This window comes from Ursus americanus, chromosome 33 (assembly GCF_024610735.1).
Source record: "Ursus americanus isolate L20-20 chromosome 33, mUrsAme1.1.p, whole genome shotgun sequence".
Lineage (NCBI taxonomy): Eukaryota > Metazoa > Chordata > Mammalia > Carnivora > Ursidae > Ursus > Ursus americanus.
This window is the reverse complement of record NC_142159.1, coordinates 13,691,223-13,707,431: the sequence shown is the minus strand read 5'-3', so window position 1 is coordinate 13,707,431 and position 16,209 is coordinate 13,691,223. Positions and strand designations below refer to the sequence as shown.

At 52.2% G+C, this 16,209-nt stretch overlaps 1 protein-coding gene across 4 annotated transcripts in view; it reads right to left on the bottom strand.

The window, feature by feature from the left end:
• Positions 1-1,092: 1,092 nt before the first annotated feature.
• The window catches only part of TCEA3 (transcription elongation factor A3), a 37,362-nt gene continuing 22,245 nt past the window's right edge, over positions 1,093-16,209 (bottom strand). For 2 of the 4 annotated variants that reach the window (XM_087858418.1, XM_087858415.1), the window contains 4 exons: positions 14,542-14,705; positions 14,321-14,376; positions 11,297-11,452; positions 10,583-10,852 (listed from right to left, as the gene is read on the bottom strand). In XM_087858418.1, the coding sequence (XP_087714544.1) occupies positions 10,598-10,852; positions 11,297-11,452; positions 14,321-14,376; positions 14,542-14,705 (631 nt within the window). In that variant the 3' untranslated portion in view covers positions 10,583-10,597. Of the gene's footprint in view, positions 1,207-3,896; positions 3,969-5,977; positions 6,125-9,380; positions 9,397-10,077; positions 10,182-10,582; positions 10,853-11,296; positions 11,453-14,320; positions 14,377-14,541; positions 14,706-16,209 lie in introns of those variants that run through there. The other 2 variants (XM_087858417.1, XM_087858419.1) reach the window with 2 other exon arrangements.

The following is a 16,209-nucleotide window of genomic DNA, read 5'->3' as shown; positions in this document are numbered from 1 at the left end:
AGGCTGAAGCCGGTGGCCGGTTTCTATGCACGGTCTCCTTACAGGTCTCGTCTATAGGGGGAGGCATGTGATGGGTGAAGGAGGAAGGCAGTCGTCAGTCCCAGAGTGGAGGAGGCCCGGGAGTAGCAGGAACTTGGGTGGAAGTGACCCCCAACAGCTGCCCGAAGAGGGAACCAAGGCAGACGGAGACCAGCTGCCTCTGCACCATCACCCCGTGAAGGAGGCACTCACGCCACTCCTATATTTACAGGTGAGAGGCTCAGGGAGATGAAGTGTCAGGAGTTCACTGACTCCTGTACTCGGGCCATTTTAGGAAACACAGAGTCCGGGAGGCTCAGCCTGGGGCCATCAGAAGGCTAGGAACAATCAGAGACTGAGACCCAGGACATGCCCACCAGACCAGCTCATGAGGCTTTTCCAGAAGGTTCTAGATTTGCCTAAAGTTCCTATCAGCTTAAAAAGCAAGCCAGTGTCATTGCAGGAGGTGCACGACAAGGCCCCTTGTGCCCTGCAGACTTCCTCTGGAGCTCGGGCCACAGAGGGAGCTGTGAAGAGGGGACCCCCAGGGCCTAGGTTCGGAGCCTCAGGATCTGCAGGACTCGGGCATCTCTGTGCCCTTCGCTCAGAAAGCTCGAGGTCAAGATGATCTGTTCTCTGCCTAGAGGGACCAGGTCTGGAGTCCTTAAAGGCCCTCGAAGTCAGTTCTGAACAGGGGATAGCAGTGTCTGGGAAGAGATCTTTCTATACGGCGTGGGAGCCCCATCTGCCTCTGCCGAGCTGTGCGCCAGCTGTCCCACACGTGAGACTCTGGGGTGGGGGTGGGGTAAGATTTGCGTCTGGCTGGTCTTTTTCAATTCAGAAAAAGCTGAGAGCTTGGGATGTGCGGGAAGGGACTCAAAGCAAAGGGCTATAACTATGTCCAAGACATGACACCTCAGCCATGAGGCTCTGAAGTCTCTGAGCTTCTACAAGAGGTTTGATGACACAGACTCTTAGCTTAGACCCCAATTCGGCTTCCCCATGAGCGAATCAATATTAACCACAGACTATGATTCTCCCTGTGATCCCTAAGAGCCCATTCAGAGTTCAGCATTTTTCTTCATCTTCATTTTTATTTTTTTCTCCAGCTACAATGGCTTAGCGCTTTCTCTTTGTTCTTCCTCACCTTGTTCACTGAAGTCCTGGCTGGCGGGTCTATCAGCAGAACTACAAAACCAAAAAGGCAATACAATTTTAGAGCTCTCCCTGTGTCACCCAGGGAGTGGGGTGGGGTGGGGGGGTTGAAAAAGAAGGTAGTATCCGCAGCCACAGAAACCAGAGTCCAAATCCCAGCTCTGCCCTTCTTAGCTGTGTGGCCTTGAACAAATCACTCAACTGTAAAATGGGGTCGTAATGCTGGCCAGTGCAAGAGGCTGGCAGGTAATAAATAGGAAATTTGATGCCGGGCATGTGGTGGGCTTTTAATTCATGGTCAAAAATATCACTGTGGGGGGCGCCTGGGTGGCTCAGTCGTTAAGCGTCTGCCTTCGGCTCAGGACGTGATCCTGGTGTTCCAGGATCGAGCCCCACATCAGGCTCCTCCGCTGGGAGCCTGCTTCTTCCTCTCCCACTCCCCTTGCTTGTGTTCCCTCTCTCGCTGGCTGTCTCTCTCTCTGTCAAATAAATAAATAAAATCTTAAAAAAAAAATATCACTGTGGGGGCGCCTAGGTGGCTCAGTCATTAAGCGTCTGCCTTTGGCTCAGGGCGTGATCCCGGGGTTCTGGGATCAAGCCCCGCATCGGGCTCCCTGTTCCGCTGGGAGCCTGGTTCTTCCTCTCCCACTTCCTCTGCTTGTGTTCCCTCTCTCGCTGGCTGTCTCTCTCTGTCAAATAAATAAATAAATAAAATCTTTAAAACAAGAAAAAAAAATCACTGTGATTATTACTAATCAGTTGGTTAGACTTTAGGCCTCCCACATAGCAAGGGACACTACCGGAAAATGTTGTCAGAAGTCATGTAGCTGCCATGTCTAGTGGGCCCTGTCGCTCCTACTAATAGGAATGAAGGAAGAGGAGCTGGATTCAGAGCATGCAGAATGTCCTCTTCCCAACAGTAATAATCACAAGAGCTACCATTTGTGAGCACTTACTCTGGGCAAAGCAGCATTACATCCTCATGGTCACCACATGAGCTAGGCACTATATATCATTCCCGTTTCCACAGGTAAAGAAGCAATTCAGACAGGTTAAGTGACTCGCCCAAACTCCCATAATACTAATAGGTCACAAACTCAGAATAATAAGAATGGTGGTTTCTATGGGCCAGCCCATAGGTGCTCAGGGCCTTTTTTTTGGGGGGGGTATGGTTGTACAGGTTGTGCACTGCACAAGAGAGCCTGGCCCCAGGGCAAGTTGGGGTTGAAACTTAGCTCCTGCCCTGTTTGCCTAGCTCTGTACCCTGGTGCAAGGCTATGTGTACTTGGAGGCAGGGAGACCTTTTTTCGGCTTGACAAAGATACCATACAAGCTATCAGCTGTTAATAACAGAGCTGTTAATGTTTTGTTTATATTACCTTCTCTAATTCCTCAAAACAGCTCTGTAGACTAGATATTAATATTCCCTTTTTATAGATGAGGAAATTCAGGCCTGGAGAGATCAGGTCACTTAGCAAAGTCACTTTGTAAGTGATAAAGCTAGAATCTGAACCTGATGCCAAAACCCATGCTCTAAACCACGAGGCCACTAAGCTGGCCCCATCCCTAAGTGCTCAGTAGGTGAATAAAGGAAAAATACACAGTCATCTGACTTTTACCTTAAAAAATATGGCAGTTCTAATGAGGCCCCAGGGCCGTCAAGGCCCTTAGTAAGGTTGCAGAAAACTCAATCGATCAGGAATTTGGAGTATTGTCTTTCAGTGCTCCCAACTGTGTGGCTTTATGCTCGCTAAGGATTTTTCAGGAGCTCAATTTCCTCTCCTGAAAGTGAGAGGAGTGTTGTAAAGAACACTTCTCATAGTTGTTTGCAAAGTGTGGATGCGTATGTAATACTCTTCACATCAGCCATGGGAGAAAGGCATTAGCAACACCCTTTTGCTTGGGGAGGTGAGTGACAAGCTCAGAGCCACACAACGAGTAGGGCAGAGTGGGACCTACGACCAGGGCTCCCGACTCCCAGGCTGTCTTGGGTTCTTGCTGAGCGCCTCAGAACCCTTGGAGCACCTGCAGGCTGCCTGGTGGCCCAGACATCACGCAGTGCACGTGCAAGTCAGACGGTACCGGAAACTGACATCAGTCACATGATCACACTGACTTTTTTCAGAAGAAGACGTGGCAGGAAGGAGCACTCTGGGAGGAGTCTTTGCTTGGCTCCCATGCCTAAAAACAAAACCTCTGTCTTTGCAGGGGCTTGGGACAGCCCAGATTACAATCTTGGGTAACGTAAGGCTCTTCCAGGGCTGCTTTACGAGGGGAGGATGACTTGGGAGCTATTTGGTGACAATACCCCCTGGCAGGGCTCAGCCTCCCTCTCATCCCTGTCTCTGGCAGGGTGCAAAGGATATCCCATCTGTGAAAGCACTCAGCAAAGAGGTGCGGTCCAAAGGCAGAGTGCCGTTGTTTTTCCTCCCCTCTGTGGATCTCAGGAGGCTGACTGCATCTGTGCTCAAATGACAGACTTGCCCATCCTGTGATAAAATGTGGGCTGCTGCTCCCACCCGCGCTGGGTGCCTTCCAAAACAAAAACACACACATGCACCCTCTCCCCGCCTCCCCAACAAGCACCTGCCACTGTCTCCAGCTCGGCAGACCCACTCTGCACAGGCTGGTCAGCCCCCCTTTCTGGCTGCAGCTATAGTTCTCCTTATGTGGGGCAGCGGCTGGGGTTGACAGGGGAGGGAGAAAGTTTCAGACATACAGACCTTCCAGCGATTGCCACATTCATTGCATAAGACAAAGGTAGTCATGGGCTCATCGGCACTGCGTGTCTGCACCTGAGAGAGGGAGAGAGAGCGAGAGCTGGACCACTCAGGAATTCACCCGCATGCTCTAAGACGTGCCACAGCTGCCACCGTCTATAGCCGTAGGTCCAAATCCCAGAGCTTGGCACTGTTACTCCCGCCCCGTTTCAGCCACTCCCTCATTACTGGGAACTCCACAGCGTACCCCTCTTCTCTCTCAGGCCCATCAGCTCATCTCCAGTGCCTCACTGGCTCAACCAGCCCTCTGCACCTTCACTTTTGTTCATGCTTCTGAACTGATCGCTCTTCTCTTGCCTCAAGGCTCATCTACAGGAATTATTTCCTGACTCACCTCTGAACACACCCTAGCGGCTGTGCCTCCCTGATCAGAACTTCTGGCAGCTCGACGCGCCCTTAAAGATCATCTAGTTCGTTCCCTTATCTATCATCTATCTATCTATCATCTATCTATCATCTATCTATCTATCTATCATCTATCTATCATCTATCTATCTATCTATCTATCTATCTATCTATCTATTATCTATCTATCTATCTATCTATCTATCTATCTATCTATCATCTATCTGGGCTCCATGCCCAACTCCCAATGCAGAGCTCAAACTCACGACCCTGAGATCAAGACCTGAGCTGATTGGGAGTCGGATGCTTCACCGACTGAGCCACCCACGCGCCCCACCCCACCCCCGTTCCTTATGTTAGAGGTGCAAGACTTGAGGCCCAGAGAGGAAAAGCAAGTTGAAGATCAGTGGACCCCTGGGACTCTTTAATGTCCTGTTTCCTAGTTTCTCACGCCCTTGACCAACCCAGGCAGATGCAGGAATCGGGCTTCCCGCAGCAAATCCCTTGCAGCTGCAGATTTAACAATTACTGTTCTGATTTTCTACAGCCAGCCCTGGATGAGCATGACGTGTTACTTTGCTGACACTCGGCTCTGACTGTGACGTCAGCTGGGAGTCTGGGGGGCGGCGGGAAGGGGTAATCGCCCGGCTACTGAGGGAGCCCAGCGCTGGGCCAGGAGGACACGGCTCAGCCCAGCCTCCTCCCTGCAGAGCAGTAACAGCGGAGGGACCATAACGCTGGGGTTTCTCTGTGCAGAGGAAACTTGGCTAAGGGGCGCTTTACTTCTGGTGGGAGGCAATGCACAGGAAACACATCACTCCACATGGAAATGTGCTTGGAAGAAAGCAGGAGGCTTGCACAAACATCTCTGAATTCCTGAACGGGAATGCTTTGAGAGACTCCCCCAGAATGGCAAGGCTGGCTATAGTTCTACTGTAGCCGCTGATTCCTGAGGGCAAGGTGCTCTTGATAAATCTTGCTCGCCCAGCAGATGGGAGAAGGAATAGAGTTCTAGAATGACTAGGTACAAATTAGAATCCAAGATTAGCGGTGCCCCAAGAACACAATATATACAGCCCAGAAACAGAAGGCGGTTCCTGGGTTTTAAGTCTTTCCGAGAAGGGGCCTTCCCAGCCCTCTGCGACCCTCCCCCTCCATGCCAGGTCAGTGGCCTTCAGCCTCAGGACATGGGGCTAAATGCCTTCAACTCTGCTGGCTGTATTGCAGGCAGGGAGAAAAGTCTCAATCTGGGTTTATTAGTCTCTCTGCCATTTTTGACTGTCTTGGCCACGTTGGACAAAGCTGCAAAGCTTGACCCCTGTCTGGGCCTCAGTTTCTCTGTGTATGAAACGAGGGAGCTAAGTTCTCTATTGCTAAGTTTCTTTCCAACCACCTGTGACTCTACAGAAGTCCGTGCCTGGTGAGTCTGGTTCCTTCCATTCTTGCTTCAGGGCAGGCCAGAGCATGCTGGCCGTGCTTCACAGACACCCCTCTGGGTGATCCTACATGTAGAACATTTGCTAGAAGCCACGGGGGCAGCATGGTGGTGGAGCAAGACTTGGCCTTCTCTCTGCACCCGGGAGTTTTAGCCCGTTCTCTCCCCGCACCCCCTCCCCCCTGCTCCTTCCAAAGCTGCCTCTGGCTCTCTGCCTCCGCCCCCGCAGCCCCCTCTCCCACACCTGGTTATAGGTACAGTTCTTCTTCTTGCATTTGCTGCACTGGAACAGGTCGGTGGTGGTGCCGCCCGTCTTGGCCATCTGGTGCTCACGGATAGCCTCCTGGGTCATGGCGTTCCTCAGTTCCCTCAGCTCATCGCTGGCCATTTCCTGGAGAGAAAGGAGTTTGCCCTTCAGGGCTAGAGAGGCCCAGGGGCCCTGCCCCCCACCCGGTTTCTAGAGAGCCTGAACAGAGGAGAGGGGAACATGGTGGATTGAGGACAAGGAGCTGGAGGGAGGCCTAGACTCCTGGCCTTGCCCCAGCTCGGAAAAGTCTATACCCAAAGAGTCCGCATCCTGCTTTGGGCGGAAGGGCAGACCTGCAGCCTCTGACTGCCCGAGAGCAGGAGGGCATGTGTGGGAGCGCACAAGGCAAACAGCTTCCGCCCCAGGGTCAATAGCTTGTGTTCATGTCCTCAGATCCGGTGCTCTCCCTGCCTGCCAGGACCTTGGGCACCTGCCTGCACTTTCCTGCTTGAGGTGCCTGGACCGTGACCCCCTGATCTGTGCGGCTCCCCTTATCCTTCCGGTCTGGACTTGACCCGGGGCCTGTCCAAACTGGGATCACAGCCTAGTCCATTCTGCCTGCTGGGAACCTTGACTTGCTGCGGCGACCCTGACCCACACGGGACCCGAAGCTCCTGGGTTCACACAGCTAACTGTTCCCCTGCATCACAGAACATCTTTTGCTTTAAGCTCCTAGAGAACAGACTCTCCCGTCTCCCGTCAGCGCACTGCAGACACAGCGTTTGCATTACCCAGGTCCTACCTTTATCCATCTCCCTGGCCATTTGACTCCCCTTTACACTTCTGCCAGAGGACAGCAGAGGAGGGGACACCCAAACTGGAGAGAGCTCTAGGTATGGTTGGTTTGGGGGAGGGAGGATGGCCGGAGCTAATGTTAAAATGAGGACGTGGCGTCAGCTAAACATTTCCATTGTTGCTATCTATCTATCTCTCTATCTATCATCTATCTATCTATCTATCTATCTATCTATCTATCTATCTATCTATCATGTCCCTATCTACCTATCTCTCTGTCTACCTATCTCTCTATCTACCTATCTCTATCATCTCCCTATCTATCTCCCTATCTACCTCTCTCTCTCTATCATCTATCTCCCTATCTATCTACCTATCTCTCTCTCTATTATCTATCTATCTATTATCTATCTATCTATCTATCTATCTATCTATCTATCTATCTATCTATCTATCTATCATCTACCTACCCTGGCTCCTTAAGCACGGAAAACAGAGCTGGCACAAAGGTCAAGTGATTGTACTGTGCTGACCCCTACATTCTCACCATTTGGGCTTCCTGATGAAATGCAGAGTCCTCTGAATCCAAAATCCTAAGGGCAGGCCCGCGGATTTTACTAGTGCCCTCAAGTTATTCTGGTATGTGCAAACGTGTCCGTCCAACCATACTAAGTTCAAGGACTAGTCCCTAACCATGGGCAGAGGTATACCGAAAAACAAGTCAACTGGGGCCATATAAGCAAAAAGCAGCTAACTTTAATGTGGGGGGAAATCCAGAGCATAACACATTCATTCACTCGAAATGTACTGGATGTCAATTTAGTGAATGCCTTTAACTGCGTGTGTGTGCTGGTGAACGGGTGTTGGCCTTAGGGGTGCCCGACTTATAGCAGTCACCAATTTCCATAGTGTAAATGCTCCTTCCATGGCCACTTTCGAGTTACTAAGTAGTGTAACTGAGTGTAGAGCCGGGCATAGCTACGCAGGATCACCTCTCTGGAGCTGGTAGGTGCTGGGCTCCCACCGCCCGCGGCCTCTGAGCTCTAAGGATTCAGATACGAAGATTTGTTTCCTGTCCCCAGGTTATGCTAATCTGGTGGTAGCCAGGTATTTAGATAGGATTGCGAGATAGAGATAGTGTACGAGGTACTTAAGGTGGAGGGATACACAGCACTGGGGAGAGCCCAGAGGAGGGTAGCTAACTGCTTCAGGGCAGGGGAGGCTCCTTAGAGAACCTGACACCTTGACCAGTCTTGAAAGATCAGCAGGAGCTCCCAAGGGAAACAGCAGTTCGAGAGAAAGAGAATCGTGGACACTGAAGATCAGACAAGAATAACACGTTCGGGGAAGGGTGTCTGGGGGTGTGTTCAAGCTGGAGATGTGTGTTTGGGGGCCAGATTTTGGGAAGGGGTCCTGTGTGCCCACTAAGACACAGAGAACAGAAAAACACCCACTCCCCAATCCATTTACCTGTCTCTGCCCTGCCTCATCGGGGACCCGGTGTCAAAGACGCACGGAGTCAATACAGGGCTGTGGTATCGTACAGCTCTATGATCAGGCGGGACACGAGGACAGGGATAGAGCGGGAGAGGACACTGGTCCTCATGTGCATGCATCTTTAGAGGAGGGACCCCGAAGGTGAACCCCGTGAGTATGTGCTGTGCAGCTGTGACGTGCCAGCCGCGGGTCTCAGTGCTGGGCGAGCAGCGCACAGACCAAACCCCTCTCGTCACGGGGCTGACGGCGTAGCCACTCAACAGCTCTAAGGTCTCAGAAACGACTCCATTCTGGGATACATCTGGGTGGAGAGTAGAAGAGAGAAGGAAGACGGAGGGAAGAATGAGGGAGACACAGGATGCAGAAAGAGACACCCACGTCCACGGGCATCTGAGGTCCCAGGCTCTCCCTGATGGCCGCTCCCTGTCCCCTGAGCCAGGACACGGCAGGCCGTCCAACCTCAAGCTGTTACTTTTCTTATTGGAGCAAAAATGGTCTTTTGTTTCTTATAGAAACTTCCTGCCTGGGGCCAAAGAGGTCCCCAGGATGAAGGTTTCCTCTGCATTTGGTGCCTGGGCTGTTGGCAGAGGGCAGAGTCCTTGGTGCCTGGCCCTGTGGAGGGACTGCGAAGTTCTCGGCTTGCTCCTCGTGGTCTGGTCAGCCTCTTCTTGGGCGTGAGCTGAGCACCTGATTCTCTTGCTCTGTTCTAGTGAATGATCCTTGGCGGGGGTGGGGGGGCAGACCATCCACGTGCCTGGCTTGGCCAGTTGCTTTGCTGGGATGTCTGGGGCCTGTCTTTGCCTGAATCCAGACACTCAGCTCCATTCTGACCTCTCCTTAGGGGAACTTGCTGGGTTTGGCTCAAGCCTGTGTCTATACCTTGCTCTTGGTTCTTCTGAGCCTTGTCTCCCCATGCCTTGGATTGCCTGGAAGAGTCTTTGCTAGCATTCCTACAACGTACACACATAGAAGTAGGGGGACCCCAGAGCCATAGAGTGAGGGACAGGGAGGAGGAAACACAAGGCCAGGTTTCCACAAAAGTCCCAGCTTCTCCTTGCAAGGAAAGAGAAGACACTGTAAAGCCGAATTGCAATGTGTAACTCTGGGCATATGCTGCTGTTTGCCTAAAAAGATCAGGTTTTTTAAAAAAAGATTTTATTCATTTGACAGAGAGCACATGTGCACCAGCAAGATGAGCTGGGGGAGGGACAGAGGGAAAGGGAGAAGCAGGCTCCCCGAGCCCGACGCGGGGCTTGATCCCAGGACCCTGAGATCACGACCTGAGCCGAAAGCAGATGCTTAACCAATTGAGCCCAGGTGCCCAAGATCAGATATTTTGAATTAAGCAGAAAGAGCACCCTGGTCCACCTGTGCCAAGTTCCCCCTTTCATGCTAAAGCCCGGGCTCGCTCTTGTGTGGGGTGTTTGAGGAAAGCAGTGAAGAGAGAAATGCACGGATACCCGCTACATCCCCCCGCCCCCCCATACACTAAACAGCAGGTACAGTCCGCACACCGCACACACTATATGTCACACCTACCCACCACACGCACCACAAGCACACCCCTGCCTGCCAACAGTTTCAGACGGTCCCAGACGTCCTGAGGCACAGCTGGACTCCGGGATCCCAGGGCATTTCCCCTCCCCTTGTCCGGGCCACTTTGGTTTAGTGGCCTTTGCACAGAATGCCCTCTACCAGCCCTGGCAACAAAGGGCCCCTCATACCGGAGGGTGTACAAAACGTGTTTCCAAGATGCGGGCTCTGAAATGAACCGATCTGGGTTCGAATTCTCATCTGTCACTTACTAGCTGTGTGTGGCTTCAGTTTTTCTCATCCATAAAATGGGGATAAATATTTCCTCTTTCACAGTGTGGCGCTCGGGGTCGGATGAAATGGTCCGTGACTGAGCCTGTCATATACAAATTCGGGGGGGGGGGCTTTACACATATTAACCTAAACATGCATATATATTAACTCATTCAATCCTTCATGAGATGGCTATTATTATTATTATTTTATTTTTATTTTTATTTTTAAGTAAGGGCTTGAACTCACAACCCTGACACTGAGACCTGAGCCGAGACCAAGAGTCAGACGCTTAACCCACTGAGCCGCCCAGGCGCCCCATGATAGTTATTATTCTTCCTGTCTTACAGATGAGAAAACTGAGGCACAGAGAGGGTAAGTAGCTTGTCTAAGAGCACACAGCTAAGTGAGAGATGCAGAATTCAAACCCATGCAGTTCGGCCCAGTTCTGAAACTTATAACCACGGCACATGCTTCCTCGGACAGGCTTATTCTCTTTTCCTTCCCTTAGTGGCCCCTTCAGGCTGGATCAGCCTTCCCTGCTATAAGTTCCCGTGGTGGCTTGATCGTGGCACTTGCCACGTCTGTATTGTGCAAAGTTGAAAAATATGTCTGTTTCCCCACCTTGGACTGTGTTCCACGGAGACAGGGACTGCTAACCTGGCTTGGGCACCAGACTGAACGAGGCAGAAGAGGGAGGTAGACGACCAAGCAGTAAAGAGTGGGTGCTCTGGGGCCAGACAGCTTGCCTCCTGGTTTTGACATTTTCTTTTTCTTTTAAGATATAATTGTTTTTTTTTTTTTAAGTAATCTCTCCACCCAACGTGGGGCTTGCACTCACAAAAGCCCCTGAGATCAAGAGTCACATGCTCCCCCGACTGAGCCAGGCCCCCGGTTTTGACATCTTCTAACTGTGTGTGTAGGCAAATCAGTTAACCCCGCCGAGCCTCAGTAGCCTCATATGTAAAATGGGGATACTAAACACTTCTTCCTCAGACGCTCTGAAGATGTCATTGGTCAATAAGCCTAAGGCACTTAATTCACAGTAGCTGTGACCATCCTGATGGTCCAGAAGCCTGGAGGGATGGGGAGCCTGAGAGGGTCTGGCTGAAAGAGCCCCCAGCTCATCTCTGCTGAGTCACAAGGCCCAGACGTGGGCAAAGCCGGAGGGGCCTGGCCTCCCACCCCACCATGCAGCCGTCCCGGCACCACTCTCACCTCTGCCGTCATCTTGGCAATGAGCCCGGCGGAGATGGCCCCGCTGAGCACATTCCTCCTCAGGCTGGGGTTCCTGGGGTCCTTGAGGTTGCTGATTCGGCTGCGCACCCGGTTCCGGTACTTCATGTCCGTGCTCTTGAGCTCCTGGTAGATATGTGACCGGCTATGTCAAGGACCAGCGAGCCACTCGTGGAGGGGCACAGAAGGACGGGGAGCCACTCCCTGAAGCCCGAGGAGCCCCAGGACCATCCGTTCCTCTCCTCGGACTTGTACAGGGCTCGGGCACCTACGTGGCCTCTGACCCCCGAAGTGGGGATCTCAGTCGGGCATTTGGGGTTAGCGACGCCTCGGGGACAGGAAACGGCCTCCATGGTGAGATCAGGCTATAGCAGGCACTGTGGTGTCAGGGCCCCCAGGGACGGGCATCCGGGGTTTGTCGAAGCCTTTTGCGCGACTCAAGTAAGTCGCATGACTCCTTTGAGCCTCGGTTTCCTTATTTATAACATACTGGGCTGTTACGAGGATTCAGCATGGCCCACGGCAGGTGCGCTAGCCTGGCGCCTGGGACTTCAAGCGCTCAGCATTCAGGGGCCGTTACGAGGAGGACCGTGATGAAGATAAGCCCCCGTTTCGAAGGGCCTCTGGAAGGCAGGAGGCCAGCTACCCGAGGAAACAGATGAGACGCCTCATGCTGACAGCCCAGAGAGGTATTGCAATAAAGACATCGTTTTGTTCAATTGTGTTCCCCACACAGTCGAGCATAGACCCACCTCCCCCTGCCCCCCCCTTTCCCTAGGAATGCCTATTACCAGGCCACGGAACCCACTTTGGGAATCGCTGGTCCGAGTTGCCTCTCTCATTAACAGATAAGGAAGCTAAGGCTTAGAAAGGATGCGGGCCCTTGCTCAAGGTCACGGGGCGAATTCCCGGCAGAGACAGGGCGGGAAGCCAGACCCCCCTCCTGACGGTAATGCTCTCTCCACTCACACGGCAGGAAGCCGCCCCTGACCACCGACCACAGTGAGCTCTGTCCAGACAGGTCGCCCACCCCCTCCTCCCTTCTCCATCCTCTGGAGGAGCTCAGGAACACGGCCGCGTTGGCTCGTCTCCTATGCCAAGCCGAATCAGGAAGACAAGCCCTTTGCTGGGAAGAGCCATATCCGAGAAAGAGGCTGTGGGGAATCTCAACACATGGAAACAGCTGACTCTGCTAGAAGTCGTGGGAGGCAAGGCGGCCTTATCCGTTTTTTCTGTTATTGCTGTTTTGATGTTGTTTGTACAATAACAACGTGAAAAGAAAGAATATGCCACCAAGCATTTAAAAGCCAAAAGACTTGTTTAAAAATCTGTGTTTGGGATTCCTGGAGGCGTGTATCTGCTTCATAGGTGGGGACGGCAGGGCCGGCCCTACTGTCATCAGCCCCTTCCTGACTCTGTCTCCGTTTCCTGAGATCCCAAGGCAGGACAAGGTGGAGCACAGGCCCGGGGGTCAGCAACCCCTTCGGAGGAGCGCAGCCCTCCGGCTGCCATGTTACTGAGCGGTCACTTCAAACAGGACAGATCTTTTTGGGGACCCAGAGCATTCAAAGCCCCGGACTTATCCTCCCCCTTATCTCCCAACTTGTAAGAACAAAGAGGAAAAGGGCTTGATGCAGCTCTGATTTCCTGTCCTTCAGAAGAGGGAGGAAGGGAAGGAGGAAAGGCCGGGAGTGGAACAAGGTACCAGATCACCGGCCTTAGTTTCAAACTGGGCTCGAAGGTAGAAGGGACCTGTTCGGAGGGACGACTGCTTGGAGAGAATAAAGACGAAGCTCAGAGTTTTGATACCTTGTGCTCTGTGTTCCTGAAACAACTGGGATTGATGAAATTGTACTTGGTGAGGTGTTCGATAGCCCAAGACGTGCTGGTGAATAATTAAATGTCGGTGGAGGGGAGGTCCCAGGAAGTGTGTCGCAGGATATCCAGGTAGGCCTCACACAGGAAGGGGCAGCAGGTGAGCAGGCCAGACCAGACAGACCACAGACCCTCCCCAACAGACCCGACCGAGATCCTTAGGTAGCCCAGGAGGCTTAAAAGCGTCCCTCGCACCACAGTGTGACACTCGAACCCCTCTCCCCCGGGGATTCTGTCCCCCTCCTACACCGCTCTGATACACAAAGCTTTATTTCTCCAGCAAAAGATATTCCATGCACTCATTCAGTGGGGCATAGCAGAGAGGGATTTTCTTCCCCCAAACAACAATCTTTTGGTGCAATGGGCCCACAAGACTTGGGTGGTCACCTCCTCCGTCTATACAGCCCCCTTTCAAAGAGCGGGAGAATGGGTCTTACGGAAAGAGCTCAGGACATGGAACCCGAAGGCCAAGGTTTTCAGTCAAGCTGTGACACCCAGTAGTTCCTGAGTCAGTTTCCTTATCTGTAAAATGGGAGCAACGGCCCCCGCCTCATAGAGATTGGGAGAACTGACAGAGCAGGAAGCGTCAGCTGCCCACCACAGTGCCCGGTACGCAGGAGGGAATCAGTCTTCAGAGGCTAAAAGAGGGGAGAAGGCTGAGCGCGAGGAATGCTGTCCTCCCTGTCTATTCTGATACTTGACATCACCACCCGGCCACGTGATGACATGGCCTGTCTAGCACGGCGGTTGAGCTCTGAGGTGCTAGAGCCACGCTTTCTGGGTTCATCCCAACTCTACCACCACTGTGAGCTGTATGAGCTTTGGCAAGGGACTTAACCTCTCTGAGCCTGCTTCCCTCCCGTGTAAAGTGGGCTTAGTCAGGGAACCTACCCTGCGGGATTGTACTCAACCCTGAATGAGGCATTGGTCATAAACAGCTTAGCAAGAGGCTGGCAGGTGCAAGACTTAATCAATGTTAGCTAGAATTAAGAACTCTGGTTCAGAGGCAGAGCAGGGGGCTATCCCTAGAGCCCTTCCCCTCCCGCTCACGGTCCCAGGTCCCTTGCACTTGGGAGACCCTGCCGCTCGACAGTCCGGGCACCCACAGCTCTGGCACAGCTCAAGGATATGATCTTCGATTTCTGATGCCATCTTGTCGCAGTTGACTCCATAGTCCTTATAATCGTCTATAAGAGATTCGGGAAGCACAGGCGTCAGCCAGACATGACCTTGGCAGTGAGGCCTGCCCGCACTGGGGACTGGAGTGTCCTGTGCCCCTCCTGAAAGAGACCACATCTCATCTGCCCTCGGGAAGCCCTTCCCTCCTCCAGCCCCGGCCCAGGCCCTCTCACCTTCGGCCTTCAAGGCTGCTGAGAGCATCTCCACACACTTGTCCCGCACAGAGTCTCCCGTGAGATAGCAGGGTGCCAGGAGGCAGACAGAAGGGGCGAAGGTGGGGGTCAAGGGGCTGCTGGGCGTTTTGGGGGACTCTGCTTTCGATTTGCTGCTGTTTGATCTGAGGATGACAAACAGTAACAGACATTTTGACATCAAGCAAATAAAGCCTTCGCTGAGCACCATTCTGGATGTTTTCTGGGTGATCTCCCTTCATCCTCATGACAACACGACGAGGTCGGTGCTATTTTTAGGCCCTCGACATGGATCATCTCATTTAATCCTCATGACAACCCCGCGAGGCTGCTGCTATTCTTACCTCCATGGTAAGTTGCATTTTATTTTATTTTATTTTACTTTTTAAGATTTTATTTATTTATTCGACAGAGATAGAGACAGCCAGCGAGAGAGGGAACACAAGCAGGGGGAGTGGGAGAGGAAGAAGCAGGCTCATAGCAGAGGAGCCTGATGTGGGGCTCGATCCCATAACGCCGGGATCACGTCCTGAGCCGAAGGCAGATGCTTAACCGCTGTGCCACCCAGGCGCCCCCGCATTTTAAAGTGAATTGTAGAGATAGTCGCATTTACAATAATTTGACTCAGGTCACACATCTGGAAGCCCGAACCGAAACCCAGGCAGTTGAACTCAGGTGCCCAGACTCTTAACCAACCACTCGGCTCTGCTGGTTATAGAACATCATAACAATACCCGCGAAACTATGCTACGATCCGTTAGACACCGTGCCCGCTGCTCTATCCTCTCATTGCACCATTTACTCACTCATTCAGTGAATACTTAACTAGGCCCTTATTCTGCAAGTCATGTGCTAAGAACAAGGAGTAAAGCAGACAAGTCAGGAAAGCTCCGCCCCTCAAGGAGACGACAGTCTAGTGAATGGTGACTTTACCACCCCTTCCGTCTGCCAGGCACTTTAGGACCATTCTCTTTCTTTCTTTCTTTCTTTCTTTTTTTTTTTTTTTAAGATTTTATTTATTTATTTGACAGAGACAGCCAGCGAGAGAGGGAACACAAGCAGGGGGAGTGGGAGAGGAAGAAGGAGGCTCCTAGCAGAGGAGCCCGATGTGGGGCTCGATCCCAGAACGCTGGGATCACGCCCTGAGCCGAAGGCAGACGCTTAACTACTGCGCCACCCAGGCGCCCCACTTTAGGACCATTTTCTAATTTAATCCTCAAAGCAATCCTAGGAGGTAGATACTGTTCTCCTCCTCGTTTGCAGACGAGGAAACACAGAGTTACACCACTGAGACTTGAACTCAGGTCTGTCTGATTCCAAAGTCTACTCTTAATTCCCATGATAAACTGCCTAAGAATGATCTCATTTTAAGGACGCCTGGGTGGCTCAGTCAGTGAAGCGTCTGCCTTTGGCTCAGGTCATGATCCTGCGGTCCTGGCATCAAGTCCCACATTGGGCTCCCTGCTCAGCGGGGAGCCTGCTTCTCCCTCTGCCTGACGCTCCCCCGGCTTGTGCTCTCTCTCTCTGACACAGAAATAAAATCTTAAAAAAAAAAAAAAGGAATGATCTCACTTTGGTTTGGGCTTAAAAACCCACAAATATATGCACATATACGTACAGATGACTGGCAGGATACCTGCATGTCTGAGC